Source organism: Penicillium mononematosum (assembly GCF_028829835.1).
Source record: "Penicillium mononematosum strain IBT 11891 chromosome Unknown utg000001l:1.0-4488741.0:1.0-4491989.0, whole genome shotgun sequence".
Classification (NCBI taxonomy): domain Eukaryota; kingdom Fungi; phylum Ascomycota; class Eurotiomycetes; order Eurotiales; family Aspergillaceae; genus Penicillium; species Penicillium mononematosum.
The window spans coordinates 1,857,901-1,877,155 of record NW_026643271.1 but is presented as its reverse complement, the minus strand read 5'-3'; the positions used below and the strand labels follow the sequence as shown (position 1 = coordinate 1,877,155).

The window sequence follows — 19,255 nt, the reverse complement described above, 5'->3', positions numbered from 1 at the left end:
CAAAATCTCTTGCAAAAAGAAAGAAAATCGTGTATGCAATTCCCGTATATGTACAAAACGGACCGGCCTTCCTATAAACCACCATATTATGCATTTTCGAAAACCATTGCGGGTATCGTAGGATCATCCAAAGCATTCAGAATCTGTTCAAGAACCCATCTAAGAATCAAGGTCCAGCGGCCCTTCAAGACCGGGGACATGCCAGAAATTGGCTCGGAGGGCAGTCACACTAGACACAGCGTTAGCATATGCGGTTCCAGCAGCGTGCAAAAATAAAGAACCCATCTCTTACCTAGTCGAGCCATTCAGCACGGTATGAGCATCTGTGCCCACCTCACTCTCCTGCAAGGTCTTCTTCATATCCGACAAATCAGCAGACCACTTAAACTGGCGCTGTCTGGGAGAACGGGCATGACCATTAACAGCGGTACCATTCGTCTCGCCATTGACATGGACGCCATTCACACCATTCACACCATTAACCTTCTTCCCCGTCCCCTCCTCAGCATACAAACACCCCCGGGACCAGTAATACGGCAACGTGCGCGTATACAGCACCGGCTTCTCCTCAACATCAAGAACCATGGGAACATTGATATTATAAAGCTCGACGCGCTCGTCCCAGTTCTCATAAAGATGCCGCACAACCCTAACAGCCAGTCTCGCCGCGGCGGCAATAACATCATCAGGCTGCGGATCCTTGCTACCAAACGAGATAGCAATACCCCGTTTCCCACAGAAGACCGCCTCCAGCGCACCGCCTACCGTCCCCGAAGACAGGTTGTAGATGGTGGAGGCATTGCGGCCGTGGTTCGGGCCCGAGATGACGAGGTCGATGGGCGCCCGCTCGCTGAACAGGTTGTACAGGCCTAGTTGCGCGCAGCTGGCCGGTGTGCCGTTGCGGATCACCACCCAGTCGTTTTCCGGGTCTGGGGATTCAAAGCTCGTGTCCCAGCTGCCGTCGGCGTGGAAGGCGTCTGGGTGGACGTAGCTGGCTGTTAGGGAGGCTTCGATTAGGTGGGCTTTGCCGATCCAGGAGCGGGACGCGGCGGGGATTGCTACGGAGACTTGGTGGCCGTTTGCTTTCAGGGTGTCGACTAGAGGTCGTAGGTATGGGGAGAGTTTGGTGCTTGGTGGACCATCGTCGTTGACTACCTATTTTGGGTTGTTAGTTTATTTGTCTTTTCTCGCTTTTTTAGTTTTTTCTTTTTTGCTTCTTTTTCTATCTACGCTGTGCGATGTATTGCTCCGGGCTGGGAAGAGAGAAGGCAATGGGATGAATTGTCATCGATATCCTCCTAGGAGTATGGGAGTTTGGATCTATAAGCAGATCCCTGCAGAAAGTGGCTTTCTATACATTTGCCAGAGGAGGGAAAAAAAGGGACTTTTTGCCCGATGATCTCACTTACCAGGATGTGCATGACGGGCGGGATTAAGCAGCGCCAAGGGCGTTATGGGCGATATTCGAGATTTCGATTTGGATCTTTTGATTTTGACTCGGTCGAGGTTTCCCGGCGGTTTGAACAGGGATTTTTTTTGTTCTTTTCTAATTTTCTTATAAGAGGATAAGAAAAGAAATAAATATTCTGCACCCCGGAAATATTCGGGGTGCAGGACACTTATACCTGGGGGAATCAGGGTAAGGAATGAGCCATTGGCCACACCGAATTACACACCGGGGCATTGGGGTGAAGCTGTTCAGGCTGCGGGGACAACGGTAGGGCCGAATGCAGCGTGCGGTGAACCGATTCGGGTTTCTTTCGGAGGTATGATTTCTGTTACCTACATAAGTAGGTACCTAGGTAGGTCTTTGGGGAGATGTTGATGGCCTTAAGAGGGATAGATAGGTTATGTGCGGAGTACTTATGTGCTATGTATACAATGCAGAGTTAATAGGATAAGATGATGTAGGATGTTAATAGTTCATAGATTTAAAGATTATAGTTCATTATGCTGTTCAAGTCACTCATGTAGGGTCCCTATCGAGATGTTGTCTACTCCGTAGAATATATGTAGATATCAAATGAGTATATATCTATTAATATAATGTATAGTTAGATATAATAGTTAATCCTATGTTGTATATACAACATCTTCTGATGCAGGGTTTTATAGTCAGAAGTTTAAAGCCCAAAAGGGGAAGATGAGGTAATCACAGTTCTGCAACTTACACGGTAGAACAGGGTCTGGGATATATTTTTTTTAGCTTTTTTTTTATGCGAAGACAAGGAAGAACGTTAGTACTAAAGTACAATATGTAAATATATAAATATATATTGTACTGAGGGGGTTACATTTATCTGACTCCCATGTTACCGGACCATTCATATCTCAGGGGTCTGCCACGGATGTTGATCTGACACCATCACCTCTCGTAAGACCAGTCAGACCAACGTGTCGGAGATCCTCTCGGAGATCAACATGCCGGTATAGGCTCTACATAATGCTTTCTTATGTTGTACATATGTATATATCTCCCATATTCTTTTGATAATTTAGTTGAGATCCAAAGATTTCAAAAACACTTACGTCGAAGACATTGGAATCTATTTTCATACAACGTACAGCATAAATAAAACGGAAATCCCAAGGTGGTCTGTGCCACAAACACGCTAAAGACGATCGCAGAAAATCTTGTGGTGGGGAATCCCGGCCCTTCAACAAATCCTCTGGCCCCTCAACTCTCTCCTATTCAAGTCACCCATATCCATTACTTCGACGAAATCGACACACATATCTTCGCCTAAATAACTTCAATCTGCCATTCGAACCCGCAAAGTCTCAAAAAGCGACAGTCTTTTTGGGATCTTCGCTCAACGAGGTCGCCGCCGCAACCTCACCCTCTCATCCTGTATGGACTGTGGAAGTACTGGGACCGCTGCGGGGATCGACCCCAAAATCTTGGACAATTGGCAATCTGAGGGCGCTTTTTCTGTCGCCTCGTGGGAACATCTGGGTTACGACCAACCGCCCGAGTGGGACACCAGTCAGGAATCGAGTCAGTGCGATGCGGATATCGCGGATCTAGGCACCTTCCATGGTCCATTGCCTGGTGAATTCCGTCGTCTTGAGAACAGGTCCGGAAACCCCTTCCTAAACTCCTCCCTAATGTGGTGCGATGTTGATGTGTAGCTGACACTGGTTTTGTTGCAGAAAGCACGATGTAGCACCCGAGAACTTGGGCTACCCCGATGGCCTCGTCGAGGGCACTGGCAGCGGCACTCTCAGCCCCAAGACTATCCCATCTTCCGCCGACGAGAATTACCATTCCGACGAGGCTTGGCCACACTTTCAACTGTACAACTCAGTGAGCATGCCAATGGATGCATCTCTTCTCTACCCCTACGCGAAAGGACCAAGCCACTCGAATGGCGCTGTCATTGTCGACGATGTTGGGGAGATGCCTCACGGTGGTTTCTCGGATGCCCCGGCAGAGGGAATCATGTCGTTCCAGCAAATTCCACAGTCCTTCCCCATGATCCCCGAGGACTGGACCGAAATTCAACATGGCATTCCCGTAGACCATATGCCTTTGCCGCAAGAGTCCATGCCACTCTCTGCGGATGCACAGGATAACCCCAAGGATCACTCTCTGCGCGGGTTCCAGACGTCTATCAGATCGCTGGAATCGCGATGGCTCAATAGTCTGGAATCACAACTGCCCACCCAACACATCACGCCGGTTTCTCAAACCGCTGGCCCGCGAAATGCCCAAATAGGACAGGAGTTCCAATTCAAGTCTGAGAACTCTTCAGTGTCGGGTGATTTGTCGGGAATATACGAGTGCTCCTACTCCGCCACTAGCGACGATGCCCCGGCATTTGCGGACCGTCAGTTGGAAGACGACGATGTCCGATGGAAGACCTCACCGCATGAATCGACTTCACCTGAGGCGTCGCAGCCTGCATTCACCACCACTGCCTTCATGGTGAGTGAGACCCCTGAGTCTCTAGTCTCCACTGTTCCTTCAAGGTCGAGGGCTTCGTCGACTGCTGGCCAGCGTGCCGGTCGACCGGCACCACTTGCCATGCAGACTTCGGCTACAGTCAAGAAGCGCAAGGCCAGAAATCCTGCTTCAATGGATCAGGGAATCGCAAGGCCCTTGCAGATTGTCCAAGAGGATGGCCAAGGAGGCTCCATTGCGTCTGCGGACTTTGTCTCGCCCCCACGCGGTGCTCGTCGCAAGGGCCCATTGAGTATGGTTGGGCGGGCCAATGCAGGCCTGCGCCGAAAGAACAAGGACACTTGTGTTCAGTGTCGACTGAACAAGCGCAAGGTAAGGGTTTCCTGAATTCTAGGTTTTCATAAAGCTGACGTGTTGCAGTGTGACGGAAGCGCCCCTTGCGATGCTTGTCGCCCCACGCTTCACGAGCAACCATGCGCTCGTGCATGCTTCTCCAGTATTGTCGAGTTTGGAACCTGCAACTACATCTGTAAGGATCGATGAAACCTCCCGATGGATTGTTCAAATTGACTGACCCTATCTAGCTCAACGAGCTGTCAACCACCCTACGGTGGATGGTTCCAACCGAGTCCGGATGGAGATTCCATCTGAATTTGACCTCAGTCAACTATTATCTTTGCTTGCTGAGCGCCAGGGCCGGTTCAACATCCGCGCTAGTCAGGCATGGGGCTCTCTCTATGTCCTCGACCTGGGAGAGACCTACAAGTTCCTGAAGAACCTGAGCGAGTACAACGGCAACTCCAAGTCCACTTTCCTGGAGTTCATCGATCGACGAATTGTCGACTCGAAGGACAAGTCCAAGAACTGGCTGTCCTGCGTTGCCGACTGCGACCCAATGAACCAAGCCTATGTAGGTGTCCACTGTCCCACATCCCAAGAGCGCCAAATCTAACCAGTCTCAGACCCTCCTTTCCCAGTGGAACAACATGCCCAGCCGCGCGAAGTACAGCTTCGTATCCCTTGACCCAACAGGCGAAGAACGAACAATGGATATCAACAAGCCAGAGGACCAACGTGAGATCCTCCTCGCAGCGCAACTCTCCCGAATCTTCTGCCGCATGCTTGAAGTCGAGGGCTTCCGCAAGCTCGAGCGCGACTTCTACAACATAAAGTGGAAGCAGATCTCCCACGAGACGCACGTACGCTTCCTCGGCGAACTCGGCCACATCCTGCTAACGCTGCGGTGGCGCGTGAGCTGGTGGAAGCGGCTCGGCGACGGCGGCCAGAACCCCGATCCCACACAGCAGCACTACATCGACCGCGTTGAGCTGCTCTGCCGCATCCTCTACGTCTATTACACGTGCGTTATGGCGAAGCTGCCGTCCTGGTCGGCGGCTGATGTCCCCAAGGGCATCTGGTCGACGTATGCGGACTCGGAGAATGCCGTTTGGGATGATTTCCCTTCGGACTCCAGTGACGACGGCTTCAACAGTTGGATGGAGCGTGGCCAGGACCTGATTGAGCAGGCTGGTGTTCCTAGCCGCATCTCGAAGTTCTGAGATCGGGATGGCAGACCTTGTCTGCGAATATGGTTTGGATATATGGCATTGGAGTTAGAATTATAGATACCCTTTTTTTTGTTTATTTCCTTTTCTTCCTGATTTCGTTGTTTCTATTGGATACATCATGACTTTTACATACTCTGCCTTATGATTTGATGATTTCGCGCTTGTTATATCTTCTTCGGTTGGTGTTTCCACAATTTGTACATAGAAATTTTCGATATATACACAGCTTCTCTTCTCCATCTCTACTTCATCCCATCTCTTACTACCTACATACCTACCTGCATGCCTAGACATAAACCACCCAATCCAAAACGACAATAGAAACTGGGTATCGATTTCATGCACTCATATAACGAGCTCTAGATAGACGAACTGCAAAGACCAATCAAACAAAAACATCTCAATATATTAAATTCCCCGCACTTCAAGTCGCCTTCTTAGGACCAGACTTCAAAGTCCCATCCTTGCGAGCCGCATTCCGCTCCTTCTGCAGACGATCCTTCTTTCCACCAGCCAGCAGCTCGAGATGTCCTGCCTTTGTCGCCAGACTGCGTTCTGTCATTGAGACGAGGCCGGACGTGAGTTTCTAAAGAGCGGTGTTAGTGTTAGTGTTTCTGCTTTTTGATCTTGTCTCGCAGGACACATGTTGCAGTCTAGAGCGAGAAACCCGAAAGTGAATCGGTGCGTACCTTGGTCAATTTCTTCTGCTTGATCAGGCCGGCTTTCTTGGGTGCGACGGAGCGGACGCCCGGTCTTGTTGTCTTCGAGGGCCTGGTGAAGGGTATGTCAGTTTAACTGATGAATTGCTTCCCGGTGCACGGGTGGGACTGTTGTCGATGGTGGGTTCGTGTATGTCTGTGAGTGGCACTTACTTCCTGCCTGGGCCGGTAGGAGTGGCCTTTTTCAATGATCCTTGCACCATGGTTGAGTTGATTGGGGTTAACGGAGGGAGGTGGTAATAGATAGACGCTAGTGGAAGAGGTAGACGGGTTTGTAAAGTAGCACTGCCAGCATCACGAAGTGATTCTGGGCTTCTGTTTCTTTTTTCGGGGTGGGTTGCCGGAGGGAAAATTGCTTATCGGCTTATCTGATCACGTGTATTGTGGGACTGGGGCATGTATTTTCCGCTCCGAAGTATATCTGATTGGAATAATATTAGAGATGATGATGAAAGTGATGGAGATGGGATAGGATGGAGGTAGTTAAAAAAAAAAGGTGACAATTCGAGAACGACCGGAGCCGAACCGGAACAGTCAGGTAGTGGAAGATCTTAGGCACTTCCCTCGTGGTACACATGTGTATGTTACCACTAGGCCACCTGCTGTTGGGTCACTAGTGCTTAGGTTTGTCTTCCTTTCATCCCGCACTTGCCTAAGGTTGCTCCTTTGTTTTGAGCACTAGAGGAACACTATAGTATCTGTGTATGCATGAGGGGATGTGATGAGATTTATTTTGAACATTTGGATTCCTCTCTAGGACGGTGTGAGATGGGTGAGCAATACATATGTTGACATTCCTACAATGGATCCATGGATGGTAGTAGCCTCAGGCCAGCATTACATATTTTGCTCTGCCAACACTTTCATCATCAACCTATCATCAGGATGAACATGCAATTTGACGGTAGCTAGCTATATAAGGCAAGCCAGAAACCTAGCGAGACAGCAACGAGAATAAACAGGAGAAAGAAGTAAACTGTAGTACTTGGCCATTCATCAATTATATACTTGAACCCAATCTGTCCTTGAATTGGCTTTCCGCCAGCTTCGACCCATGACAGGGTTCCAGCATCAGTGCACCAACTTTCTTTGTCGTTCCAATAATGCCTTTGAGACTGCCTCCGTCAATGGGTATGCTCGATGTGAAGGCTCACTTCAATTCGCCGTGGATGTTGTTGCAAGGGCAAGGATATGTTAGAGATGTATGAATGGAGCGCAACAGTCGATGGTCAGGGTTCTTACCTCCGCCAATTTACTAGAGAGTTCGTATGCCAGTCAAGCCATAGCGACGACACACCATAACAGTTCACTCACCAGCAATAGTAGATGAGAAAGCCCCAGAGCACCAGATTCTCAAAACATCCGAACATGCCCAGGCCCAAGAAACCTAGCAAGAGCATTTCCAACAAGGAAGGGAACACGCATATGTCTGTCGCCCGAGTGAATTTCTTGGATAAACATGCCAACTGCGGCAGCAGCCCATGGTGACAAATGAGACACTGCGCCTTCGCCACGGAAAATGCCATACTCTTTGCCGACATGATTGGCAGAAAGTGTGCAATGGAGTAGGTGATCATGGTTGTCAACACCAATAGGATGGTGTATGCTAGACTTTACTGACCTTGCCGTTTGCAAGATGTGTAATCGCAGAGAGAGAGAGGCAGCATAGTCACGTTCGATTTCGGCAATGAGAAAGGAGGCTTCGACTTCGTCGACGAATCCCAGAATTGGGGATCTTTCTACGAAGGGAATAGAAATGCGTAGGGGACGATGCCCCAAAGGCAGGCCACGATGTCTGCAAGCTGTATTGTATTGATCAGCATGGGATTTCTCAAGAAGGAAACCCTCGGGACGAGCATAACCTCCCAGTAGAGATCCACCGTCCACCGGTTCAGGCTTGTCCATCCACCCCCATCAATCCAATACACTACCAAAGCCCGAGGGAATGGATCCGATTAGGCAGAACATAGCGTTACGCTTTTGCAGCTCAGGGCACGCGCACCAGGTGCTGGGGAGGTAGACACCGCTAGGGAATTGTCCAGTCCAGTCTATAGAGCGTCGAGAAACAAGTAACCAAGGCATTATCTTTGATTGATGAAGCCGAAGGAGTAAGATAGAGATTGTTAGCGAAGAGGCCTTAGTGTTTTCACTTATGGCGGAGCTTACAACAAGGTGGCAACCAGAGAAGTACAGTGCCCGAGAGAAAGGCTTTGGCCCGATATTGAAAGTCATGGCTGTGGTGGGGAGGTGGAAGATCGTGTATGCAATGAAGAATACCTGCGACGTGATGTTGTCAACATTGCTGGATTAGTGCTTGAATCGTCGTACATTCTGGAGCCATACACCATGTATACGCCTTATTCAATTGGCTTCCAAGGTTATCTCCTGCAATGGAAGGACCAAACGTGACCCCGATCAGGTGCCTTCCCTCTTAGTCAAAACTCGTCCCCTACCCCAGTTCCTTCCTGCCTTCAGCCACTGGAAAAATATAAATACCCCCTCCCCCCAACTTTCCTCCTTCTTTCTTTCTTCCCCAACCCCCTCCGGGTCCACATTGCACATCGTGGTTCCCGTGTTCAGCTCGGATCTTTGCTGCGGTCCAGGTTAGTCTGAAACAGATAGGGCACTACGGTTCCTATCTAATGGCACGAAGCATGTTGAGGCTTGGACCACATTCCTCCCTCGGCCTCTGTGGATACAGACTGTACTTTCCTGGACTCTCCATTGACATATAGGAGCTAGGCATAATTTTTGGCCCTTTTTCACAGAGATAGCTCTCTGTTGTCCGAAGAATCTTCTGAGGGCACTTTCTTCAAGGTTCCTTTTCATGGTTCCAACTTCCACTGCTGTCTCGTTGTCTTTCGTCTCCTGTCTCCTGCTGCCTCCTGTCTCTTGTTGTCTCTTGTTGTCTCTTGTGGTCTATTGCTTGTCAATGGTAGAATTAAAGTTCACGTTTATATCCAACCTCTCTTCACTTCCATTATTAATTAGCTGGTATTCGACCTTGGAAGGTCTAGAATATAACCTAAACCCAACAATGCCACATCAAAGACATTAAAGGTCTTCTGAAGAACTGCGTTATCGAGGTGCTAGGAGCTGCATGTGGTACCCACCTTGCCAGACTTGAACGTGACCGAGAGCAGAAAACGTCTACAGCAATACTGGATTTATGAAACTTGATGGGAAATGGAAAGCTCGCGACATCATCAAGCTGTGCTACTTGACTAGAGAGACAGACGGGATTCCCTATTCTGCTCGGATTATACTGTTCTTGTTTCGGTATAGTGTCGCTGTTCAGTTGAGTTAACTCTTAGGCGGACCCAGTTCACGTTGGCATCGAAGCGCAGCGGGCACTCGTCTTGAGAAAATGGAAGGATCTCAAAGGTCCTCTTGATTTGAGTTTTGAAATGCGATAGTTTGATAGATATTGTACATGATGCTGAAAAGAAAAACAATTATTCTCGCAGCTTACCTCCAGTAAGCGCCTCGCCAAGTTTCTTAACACGTTCCTGAGAGACATCCCAGCGAGCAGCCTCGTTGGAGCGAGTCTTGTTGGCAAGATTGAACACAGTCGGAGGGTTACCCAGGTTCCAGATGTTCTCGCCGGGCTGGTGGTCGTTGCGCCACGCCGGGTTCTCGCCCTCGGGGAATACCCGGTCAATTTCAGCATTGAGCTGCTCCTCAGTTGTAATGAAAGTGCGAGCATTCACATACAACGACTGGAGGTGCTCCTTCCGCTCAATCTCTTTCTGTGCCTGCTTGGCTTCCAGGCGTGCCCGAGAGAGCGCAAGGCGTTCCTCGCGGTTGGGGTCGGGCAAAACTGGCTGTTTGTGGGGCATCATCGCCTCGATGGTCGATGGGCGTGTGAGACGCTCGTCCTCCCGCTCGGGTTGCTGAAGAATGCGGTCTCGCCGATTCTGATTCTCAAGACTGCGGCTGATAATCTTTGAATCTGCGGACCTTTTGCGCGAGTACAGGTCGCGCAGACCGTCCCGCAGGTTCTGTCTCCGTAGATCCGCCATCTTGTGCTTCCATTCCTGCTTCTCGGGGTTGCTGCTATTTGGGCTCACTACCCGTTCCGTCTTGGGGAGCTGTGTGACCGCATTGAGGTATTGTATCCGGGGCTTGTCCGCTCGGCGGGCCGGGAAGAGCTCGCGAGGCACGGGTAGAGTACCCCTGACATGAGGTTTGCGGGGGTTGGTTGGCTGGATAATTCTCGGCACATCGATGAAGTGAGGCGATTCGGGCCCGACTCGAAGGTTGGAGGAGGAAGCAAATCCACGGACCTGCACAGTGGCAGTCCGGCTATTGCGGAGGACAGACATGCGGCGCAATTCAACCCTGGCAACCCGGGGAGTGATAAGACTGGCAGGGATGGTCGCAAAGTAAATAGTCGAATCAAAGGTCAACGACACGACCTTCAATGAAGCCGGGATGTAACCTGAGATTGATTACCGTATAATAGGGAGGATACGCGGTCGAGTAAGTCGGAAGAAACAGAAGCGATTTTCCTTGGCCCGTGCACGGCCATGTCTTGGCGCCAAAAAAAATAATTCTTTCGCCGCCTTTTATTTTTCTTCTTCTTCTCTTTGCACTCTGCCACTCTCTGTGTTTGGTCTTGCCTTCGATTTTTTTTTCGTCAGGCACTTATCTCCTTTCATATTTCAACCCACAACCGCTATCATGGGTACGGGAAAGAAGGAGGCCGCTCGTAAAGTGCGGCAGGGGAAGCCCAACGATGGCATGGCCAATGTCAAGACCAAAGGTGAAAATTTTTACCGGTATGTACAGCCTCAGCCATAATGCCTATTATTGTCCAATAACCAATACTAATTTGCCTTCCAGTGATGCCAAGAAGATCAAGACCTTGAACATGTTCAAGGATGGCACACCGCGTCGCAACGCACAAGGTGACATCACAGTCGCCGCGAGTTATCAATCTCGAGAGTTGCCCACAGCCCGCATCGAGCCAAACCGTAAATGGTTTGCTAACTCCCGCGTCATTTCCCAAGAGGCTCTAAGCTCATTCCGTGAGGCTGTTGCGGAGCGTGCTGCCGACCCGTACCAGGTTCTTCTCAAGACCAACAAGCTCCCCATGAGCTTGATTCGGGACAATGATAAGGTCAACGGCCTGAAGCAACACCAAGCTAAGATGGCCATTGAGACTGCTCCCTTCAATGATACCTTCGGCCCCAAGGCTCAGCGCAAGCGCGTCAAGCTTGGTGTGTCATCTCTCGAAGACCTCGCTGGCCAGACAGCCAAGATGCAGGACTCCTACATTGAGAAGAATGATGAGGGAACTCATGCTGACGGAAGTGCGATTATTCGTGGCGATGACACTGCCGCGGCCGAAGACCTGGGTCTACTTACCACATCTCGTGAATCTGTCTTTTCCAAGGGACAGAGTAAGCGTATCTGGAACGAACTTTACAAGGTCATCGATTCTTCTGATGTCATCATCCATGTCCTGGATTCCCGTGATCCTGAAGGTACCCGTTGCAGAAGTGTTGAGAAGTACATTCGCGAGGAGGCACCACACAAGCACTTGATCTTCGTCCTGAACAAGTGTGATCTCGTTCCCACTGGCGTTGCTGTAAGTTCCATCATTTCCCCCTTTAAATCTGTTATTATCACACTGTTCTTGCTTTTCTTCCTGTTTTGTTTTGTTTTGTTTTGTTTTTCTTGTTATTCCCCCGTTCCATCGCTAAGTCAAGGCCTCTTCCTGCGACTTCGGTCGTGCACAACTTCGGTTGTGCTTGTTTCAATGGAATTCCGTCTGTTACAGCTTTGGTATATTAACACTGGCCCGCACCGAATTTCGTTATGAACCTAGGTTGACTTGCTTTCGTCTTGAAAGCCTGTCGCAAAGGGCCAGCTGTGTTTTGTTTTTGAGTAGAAGTCTGTTTCTGCCTATTTGGTGGCTTTGTAGCAGACTTCTTAGTAACATCCCACACATTCTGCCTTTACACAATGTTTCATTCATTGCTGGTGACTGATTGCTAACTTTGCATCTTTGACTAGGCCGCTTGGGTTCGTCATCTTTCTAAGGACTACCCTTGTCTTGCTTTCCATGCCAATATCAACAACTCTTTCGGCAAGGGTTCTTTGATTTCACTGCTTCGCCAGTTCTCGTCCCTTCATTCCGACCGTAAGCAGGTGTCTGTCGGGTTGATTGGCTACCCCAACTCGGGCAAGTCTTCTATCATCAACACTCTGCGAAGCAAGAAGGTGTGCACAGTTGCTCCCATTCCGGGTGAAACCAAGGTGTGGCAGTACATCACCCTGATGAAGAGAATCTATCTCATCGATTGTCCTGGTGTGGTCCCGCCCAACGCCAATGATACTGAGGAGGACATCCTTCTCCGTGGTGTCTGCAGAGTGGAGAATGTCCACAACCCAGAGCAATACATTCCGGCTGTTCTTCGCCGTGTTCTGCCCCGTCACCTTGAGCGCACCTACGGTATCAAGCACCAGGAGAACTACCTTGACTGGCTCGCACTTCTTGCTCGCCAGGGTGGTCGTCTCCTCAAGGGAGGTGAAGCCGATCTGGATGGTGTCGCCAAGATGGTGATCAACGACTTCCTTCGTGGAAAGATCCCTTGGTATACACCCCCACCCAAGGGTACCGGAAAGGGTGAGAAGGGCGAGAAGGATGAGGAGACTGTGGAGGGTGTCGAGGGCCGTGAAGGTCGACTCGGCGAGATGCCCCGCAAGCGCAAATTGGATGAAAACAACGAGCCCGCTGCCAAGGATGCCGAGGCTGAGTCTGAGTCCGCTCAGGACGAGGCCGTCGATCCCGAAGACAGCGATAATGATTCGATCGCCAACTTGGAGGTTAGCGACGTGGAGAGTGGCGAGGAGGAGTGATTGATCCATTAGTGTTCTCTACGGCACTCGAGTGCCATCCCCATCCCGCCCTACGAGAAACAGACAGTCTGCCGCCGTGGGATCGGTTGTGCTAGCTCTTGAAACAACAGAGCTTCTCGCCGAGTCATAATTCCACGTGTCCCCATGAGCGGACTTGGCTCTCCACAAGGAATTTGCCATGTGCTTTTATCGCACACAGGTCTGAAGGCTGCCTTGCGACATGTCGTCCAGGCGTGATGAGCGCCTGTCATCCAAAAGCCGCGTGATTAATCGTGAGCATCCCAGTACATAATTTGTACAACCCTAGGAGTTTTGGTGTTTTTCAGTCACTAGCTCCAACTCAGATACCCGATTCGATGAGGAATCAAAATGAATGAAAATAATTCTCACTTAAGAACCTTTTATCCTTTGTCCTTCAGATTAGTTGTAATTGGTATCTTCGTACTCCGTACACGATGCTCTATACTAATCCAACCTTGCTGCGGCTGAGACACCCGTGGACAATAGGATCTCGCGCGGTTCATATATGTGTTTGGTTGTGGTTCTCTCCACTCTTCAACCATGGATTGAATCTGGGGGCAGAAACGTGGCAGAAAATAGCGACATATTGGTCAAATCCATATTAACTGGGCATTTCTACCAACATCGTACTCACTTCCACGTCATTTTTCCAATTGATCCTTCCAAGGCGCTGGACGGTCTAAAATGGCTCGAAGACCATGGTAGTTCCGATGACGGGTCGGCACCATCCTCAAAAGATCAAACACATTAAGCCCACTACCTGGATCGCGGATGGACGGATCAGCTCCAGCACGCAGGAGGATATCCACAACCTCAAAATTGAAGCGAAGGCTGGCAATCCACACTGGTGTGGCTCCAATTCGGCCACCCGGAGCATTGACATCGATGTCTGGTTCGGAAGCAAGAACTGACTTGACGACTGGAACCATACCAAACGAGGCAGCGTAGTATAGAGGATGCGTTCCGTCAATGGCCACAGCATCATTCGTGCTTGAACCAGCCGTTGTCCGCAACAACATCTGCATCCACATGCCATAATTCCCCCCACCGGGAAGAGACCTCGTGGCAAAGAATTTATGGATCATGTCTTGCTTTGGATCCCCAAAGTCGCAAGCAGCACCATGTTGTGGCCAGAAGTTTGCGGCGTAGGCCATGAAAGGATGATCCTCTTGCACCTTGGGTGGATTTTCGGGACATGTCAGGTATCCCCGTGCAAAATTGTCCAAACACAGGTACGTGAGACAACTGTGCATGGCTTTCCGGTCTGCAGTTGCAGGATCCAGGGCAAAATATTGGACTCGAGATGAGCGAATCCAATCAGACGTTAGAAAATCTTTGACAGACGCATGCGCAAGATTTAGATAGCCGTCTTGGTCCTCAGTGATGAGTCCTTGACAAATTTCAAGGAGAATATGCGGTGGGACAAGCATCATATCCTCATCGAGTGTCTTGCTTGTCTCATCCGTGACCACGATTTCGTTGAGACTCCTCAGAGTAAGAGGCTGTTTGGTGAAACTGAGCCAAAAGAGGGCCTCGTGAGCAATCTTCCAATCATCGGGGGCAATTCTTTCCAACATATTTGCATATGTCTCGCGTAAGGTCCCTGGGAGGTTCCGTAAGGCCTGTCGCATCGCCCTTACAGATCGCTGCGTGCTTAGATTGTCCAGTGAGAGCTGGACCCAGCGGAATCTGCGAAGAAATAATTAGACCACAGAAAGCATAGTAAGATCGACGCTATACTGACGAGCCATCGGCATTTCGAAGAAGGGTGTACTCAATCTCCGCTTGGAAATCTGGCGCCAAATTTCTCAACGTATTATCAGTCTCAAGTCGGTATTTTATGAAGGTATAAATGTCCCCTCGCGACTTTCCGCTTATGTTTAAGACAGATGCATTGTGGTGCTTGATGGAACTCATGGTACTTGTAGTGGTTATAAGCACGCGGATATTTGTGGATAGATTGGCAAGCCTGACAAGGGATGCTTCGAGGAGCTGCATGTCATGGCTTTCGTTGATTGCATCGACCATGAGGACAACCTTTGTCTTTTCGGAAGCAGATTTGAGGATGGCAGCTTCGAGAACAGACAGTTCGATGGGGAACCTATGCGCCTGATTCTTCGAACCTTTGTTGTAAACAGACCGAATCTCATCCAATATTGAAGGAACTGTGCCCGTGAGCTGTGCCACAAGCGATCCTAGAACATTTCTTGCATCCTGGGAGGCAAAATCGCTAATTGTGCAATAAAAATAAGCAAGACACATGGATTGGCCTTGAGAAGCCATATAAGCAAGTTCGTCCGCAGCTTGCGCACTAGCGAACGTCAGATATGAGAAGCAAGCCGATTGAGAAATGAAACTTACAACAGCGTAGTTTTCCCAGTTCCGGCTGCACAACTATATCAGTCAAACGTATTATATATTGCAATGGGTACGTACATTTTCCCAAAAGGAAGAAAGCTCGATTTCCATCTTGATTGAGAAACGTCTTCAAGTGGCCGTCGACAAACCATCTGCCAGTCCCATTCCTATGTCTTTTTGACGCCCGCAGATGAGAGCTTTCGGGGTTCACGGGAGCTATCCATCGCAGAAGCTCTCTGTTAGCAAATTGGTTCCGCTCCTGAACTCGAATCTGCAAGTCTTCCTTCAACGTGTTTGTCAAATCACGAATTTCATGTTGCATCTCCCGATCCATCGAATTATGGTCTGCCATGAGAACCAGTATCAACCACGATTTGACTCTTTCCAGACGGACGAGATGCTCGCTAACTTGTGTCTGTGTAAACGGCCATTTCAGAGTTTGCTTGAGGCGCTTAAACTTGGTCTCGGCCGTTTGCAAGTCCAGGAGTAAAGATTGGAGGAACTCATTCGTTGTATGCAACACTCTTGCCAAGACACCGCGGTCAAATGGGCTTGTTTCTAATTCCTCGCATTTGGGGTTATCATCTACCTGTGTTGACAGGTGCTCCAAGATCCCTTTTAGAGCAAAGAGCTCTTCACTGAGTTTGCGCACTTCGGACTTCGCGGTTTGCACCGTTTTGGCATATCTGATCAAACTCGATAACACACGGCTGACCTCTATTACAAGACTGGTAATAGAAATCGGGTCCATCGGGATTCAATCGGGCTGAAATTGTTCTGTGTATTTGAGGTGATTATCAAGGGCTGGAGGTTGTGTGAGTCGTTGTAAGCTGTACCCCACTCCAGGGCTCCAGGGCTCATAGATAGTGTATAGCCGCCAGTGCGCCATGTGGTTATTTCTTTTCCATATCAAAATTTTGACTGTGATACCGCCAGTTTATTATTACATATGTACCTACAAATTGGATTGAGGTCTAATAATTAATTCTTACATCAACTTCCACGCTTACACGGCTGTAGTCTTAGTGGCCTGTCTTTAGTAGTCTTTCCGATAGTCTTTTTATATATCTTTTTAGTCGTCTCTTTTAGTGGTCTCTCTAGATATCTAGTTGTATAAGTATCTTCTCTCCCTCCTTAGCTCATTTGGTAGATAGTAGAAAAGGGCTAAAAACAGGCTTAATTTATAAAAGGGAACTTCCTATATGACCTTTGATATCGCAACCTCTACAACATCTCAATTTCTATAAATTCCTATAGTTAATAAAATACACATATACTAGTTTAATGAAATGTTCTGCTAGCAAAATACGATATGGCGCACTGGCTATACACTGGCGGCTATACACTGCCGTACTCATAGATCGGCCTAGTGTGGCTGTTTCGGTTTCCGTGATGATACCCGAATTGGGTCGCCATTGGACTGCAATCTCGAGCTTTCCTGGGATTTGATATACTTAGACTCCATTTTTAACTCATTGTCCATGAAAGAGTACAGACAAGGAATGTAAGGAAGGCTAAAAAGAGATATTGACCAAATTGTCGCTATCCACCGCCGTGCCCTCACCGCCCCCGGCCTACATCGTCATCGATGGCAGCTCGCATTCTCATTCCCTCACATCCATGCCAGAATGCCCCCCCGATATGTCTATGGTCCCCTATAATGGGGGCAACCGTGATGTTGTTTTGTAAGTGATCTTCAACTATGTGCTACTAGTTATCTAATTTCGACAGGCGGCACAATGACTCGGTGGTTGTCTTTGACCATGATTCTCAGCAGCTCGTTCTCCGCAACACCTCAGATGAAGACATCGACAATATGGAGCTGGCCGACTGCCCATTCTGCCATCGCTCAATGCGCGATAATGGTAGAGAACGACATTGTGGGGATACTGAACCCGAAGGCGAATTCGTTAACCCAAACTACTTTCACATGCTCAACAATAGCCTCCCCAGCTCCGCAACATCCTCGACTCCTCCTTCTCCACGCCATCGCCTTGTTCAGCCCGCACTTCCTCGTGGCCCTAACAATAACAGGCTCGCCGAACCTACCTCGTCACCACAGCCGTCCCCGCAGGGAATTTCCTCTGCCGCATTCAGTCCAGATTACTTCAAGAGGTTCTTTGTGGAGGAACGAGTCTTAGGCAAAGGTGGAAAAGGGGTGGTGTTACTAGTGAAGCACGTCCTGGATAGTGTGTCCCTTGGCCATTATGCCTGCAAGCGAGTCCCTGTCGGCGACGATCATGAGTGGCTGGAAAAAGTTCTGGGCGAAGTGCAGCTGTTACAGCATCTCTCGCACCAGAATCTTGTTTCGTACCGTCATGTTTGGTTGGAAAATGCAAAGATAAGTACCTTCGGCCCGAGTGTGCCTTGCGCATTTATCCTACAGCAATACTGCAATGCCGGTGATTTGCATGATTACATCTGTGGCTCTGTGCAAACCTCCACCACTGCGCAGCAATTGAAGGATCGCCTTCGCCGCAAATCCAAAGGCGAACCGGAGCCTCGAACCAAACTTGGAGGAGCTCGCACGCTTCAGCTAGATCAAATCTATTCTTTCTTCCGTGATATCACCTCTGGACTCCGTTATCTTCACGCCAACGGATACATCCATCGTGACCTGAAACCACACAACTGCCTGCTCCACGAGACCAATGATGGCATTAGAGTTTTGGTCAGCGATTTCGGTGAGGTGCAGTCTCAAAATGCAATGCGCAAGTCGACTGGTGCAACCGGTACTCTTTCATATTGTGCACCCGAAGTTCTTCGCCAAGAATATCCTGACGGACCATTTGGCAATTTTACGTTCAAGTCTGATATTTTCTCCCTCGGAATGATCCTTTACTTTTTATGTTTTGCAGCTCTCCCATACACGAATGCCGACATCATAAACGAAGAAAAGGAGGACTTGGATCAGCTCCGTGCAGAGATCACGAGCTGGGCTGGATTTGATCACGCACGAGCTATCCGCTCCGACCTCCCTGAAAAGCTGTATAAGTTCCTAGAGCGCTTGCTCTCGGTTGACCCCGACCGGCGGCCCTCAGCTGATGACGTTTTAAATGGCATTCAAGTCGGTGCCAACTCCAATGAAAAGTTCCGCTTCAGGAAAACCAGCACAGGAAAGTCTGACCTGCCTGGGGCTCGAATCCGCCCATTGGATAGCCAGCAGCCATCAGTAGAGCGAGCACTCTCCCCCACCAAAAATCTGCGCCGGAATCCAACTTCTTTCCGGCGCGACTCGAAGTCTGACTCTAGTCATTTTCGAAGTAATACGGCGCCTGTGTCTGATACCAACCCAAAGGAGGGTCCTTCTGTCGTCCCAGATCAAGACATGATAATCCGGCATCGCTACTCTACTCCATCACCGTCATCCCCAGCCCGACCCCCTCACGAATCATCACCGCTTCTCGATCCGCAGCCCCAGCCTCAACCAATCCGCCAGCATCATCATCTTCTCCCACCCCCACCGAGCCGTTTCCCTCTCCTTAATTACCTAGCATCTTTGAACCCATTCCCATCCTCGTCTGTCTTAGAGCTCACTCTCTTCCTCGTCAAGGTCATATCCCTTCTTCATCCATGTTCGCCGCTGGCCGTCAACCCCTGGATCCTTTACCCTCTCCTCCTCACTGCAGCATTTACTTTAAGAGCCCACAGCATTCAGACCCAGGCCCTCGCCGTCTTTTTGCACCTGCTGGTCGTCGGTCTCAGTTTCCGCCTAGGTGCCCTATGTATCAGGCGCGGAGACTCGGAGATGAACTTGTGAATACTCTAGTTTTAGTATGCCTTGCATCTATTTCCCGGCCCTTTTGATGTACATTTAC

At 49.4% G+C, this 19,255-nt stretch overlaps 7 protein-coding genes across 7 annotated transcripts; 3 read left to right on the top strand and 4 right to left on the bottom strand.

The window, feature by feature from the left end:
• Positions 1-159: 159 nt before the first annotated feature.
• N7519_000671 (5'/3'-nucleotidase SurE) lies at positions 160-1,421 on the bottom strand (the record flags this gene model as incomplete). Its single annotated transcript, XM_057287449.1, has 3 exons — positions 160-229; positions 293-1,155; positions 1,410-1,421. The coding sequence occupies 3 exons, from the start codon at positions 1,419-1,421 to the stop codon at positions 160-162; spliced, it is 945 nt and encodes a 314-aa protein (XP_057153532.1).
• A 1,432-nt stretch (positions 1,422-2,853) lies between these two features.
• On the top strand, positions 2,854-5,463 carry N7519_000670 (uncharacterized protein; the record flags this gene model as incomplete). Its single annotated transcript, XM_057287448.1, has 5 exons — positions 2,854-3,077; positions 3,154-4,276; positions 4,325-4,433; positions 4,489-4,814; positions 4,867-5,463. The coding sequence occupies 5 exons, from the start codon at positions 2,854-2,856 to the stop codon at positions 5,461-5,463; spliced, it is 2,379 nt and encodes a 792-aa protein (XP_057153531.1).
• A 433-nt stretch (positions 5,464-5,896) lies between these two features.
• On the bottom strand, positions 5,897-6,394 carry N7519_000669 (DUF2462 domain-containing protein; the record flags this gene model as incomplete). The annotated part of the gene is made up of 3 exons (XM_057287447.1): positions 5,897-6,058; positions 6,162-6,243; positions 6,345-6,394. The coding sequence occupies 3 exons, from the start codon at positions 6,392-6,394 to the stop codon at positions 5,897-5,899; spliced, it is 294 nt and encodes a 97-aa protein (XP_057153530.1).
• Positions 6,395-9,646: 3,252 nt separating this feature from the next.
• N7519_000668 (uncharacterized protein) lies at positions 9,647-10,516 on the bottom strand (the record flags this gene model as incomplete). The annotated part of the gene is made up of 1 exon (XM_057287446.1): positions 9,647-10,516. The coding sequence occupies one exon, from the start codon at positions 10,514-10,516 to the stop codon at positions 9,647-9,649; it is 870 nt and encodes a 289-aa protein (XP_057153529.1).
• A 358-nt stretch (positions 10,517-10,874) lies between these two features.
• On the top strand, positions 10,875-13,058 carry N7519_000667 (putative GTPase NOG2; the record flags this gene model as incomplete). The annotated part of the gene is made up of 3 exons (XM_057287445.1): positions 10,875-10,972; positions 11,037-11,784; positions 12,213-13,058. The coding sequence occupies 3 exons, from the start codon at positions 10,875-10,877 to the stop codon at positions 13,056-13,058; spliced, it is 1,692 nt and encodes a 563-aa protein (XP_057153528.1).
• Positions 13,059-13,720: 662 nt separating this feature from the next.
• N7519_000666 (uncharacterized protein) lies at positions 13,721-16,188 on the bottom strand (the record flags this gene model as incomplete). Its single annotated transcript, XM_057287444.1, has 4 exons — positions 13,721-14,768; positions 14,824-15,390; positions 15,441-15,465; positions 15,516-16,188. 4 exons carry the CDS (start codon positions 16,186-16,188, stop codon positions 13,721-13,723), a joined length of 2,313 nt encoding a protein of 770 aa, XP_057153527.1.
• An 869-nt stretch (positions 16,189-17,057) lies between these two features.
• On the top strand, positions 17,058-19,197 carry N7519_000665 (protein kinase IKS1; the record flags this gene model as incomplete). The annotated part of the gene is made up of 2 exons (XM_057287443.1): positions 17,058-17,122; positions 17,169-19,197. 2 exons carry the CDS (start codon positions 17,058-17,060, stop codon positions 19,195-19,197), a joined length of 2,094 nt encoding a protein of 697 aa, XP_057153526.1.
• Between the last annotated feature and the right edge of the window lie 58 nt (positions 19,198-19,255).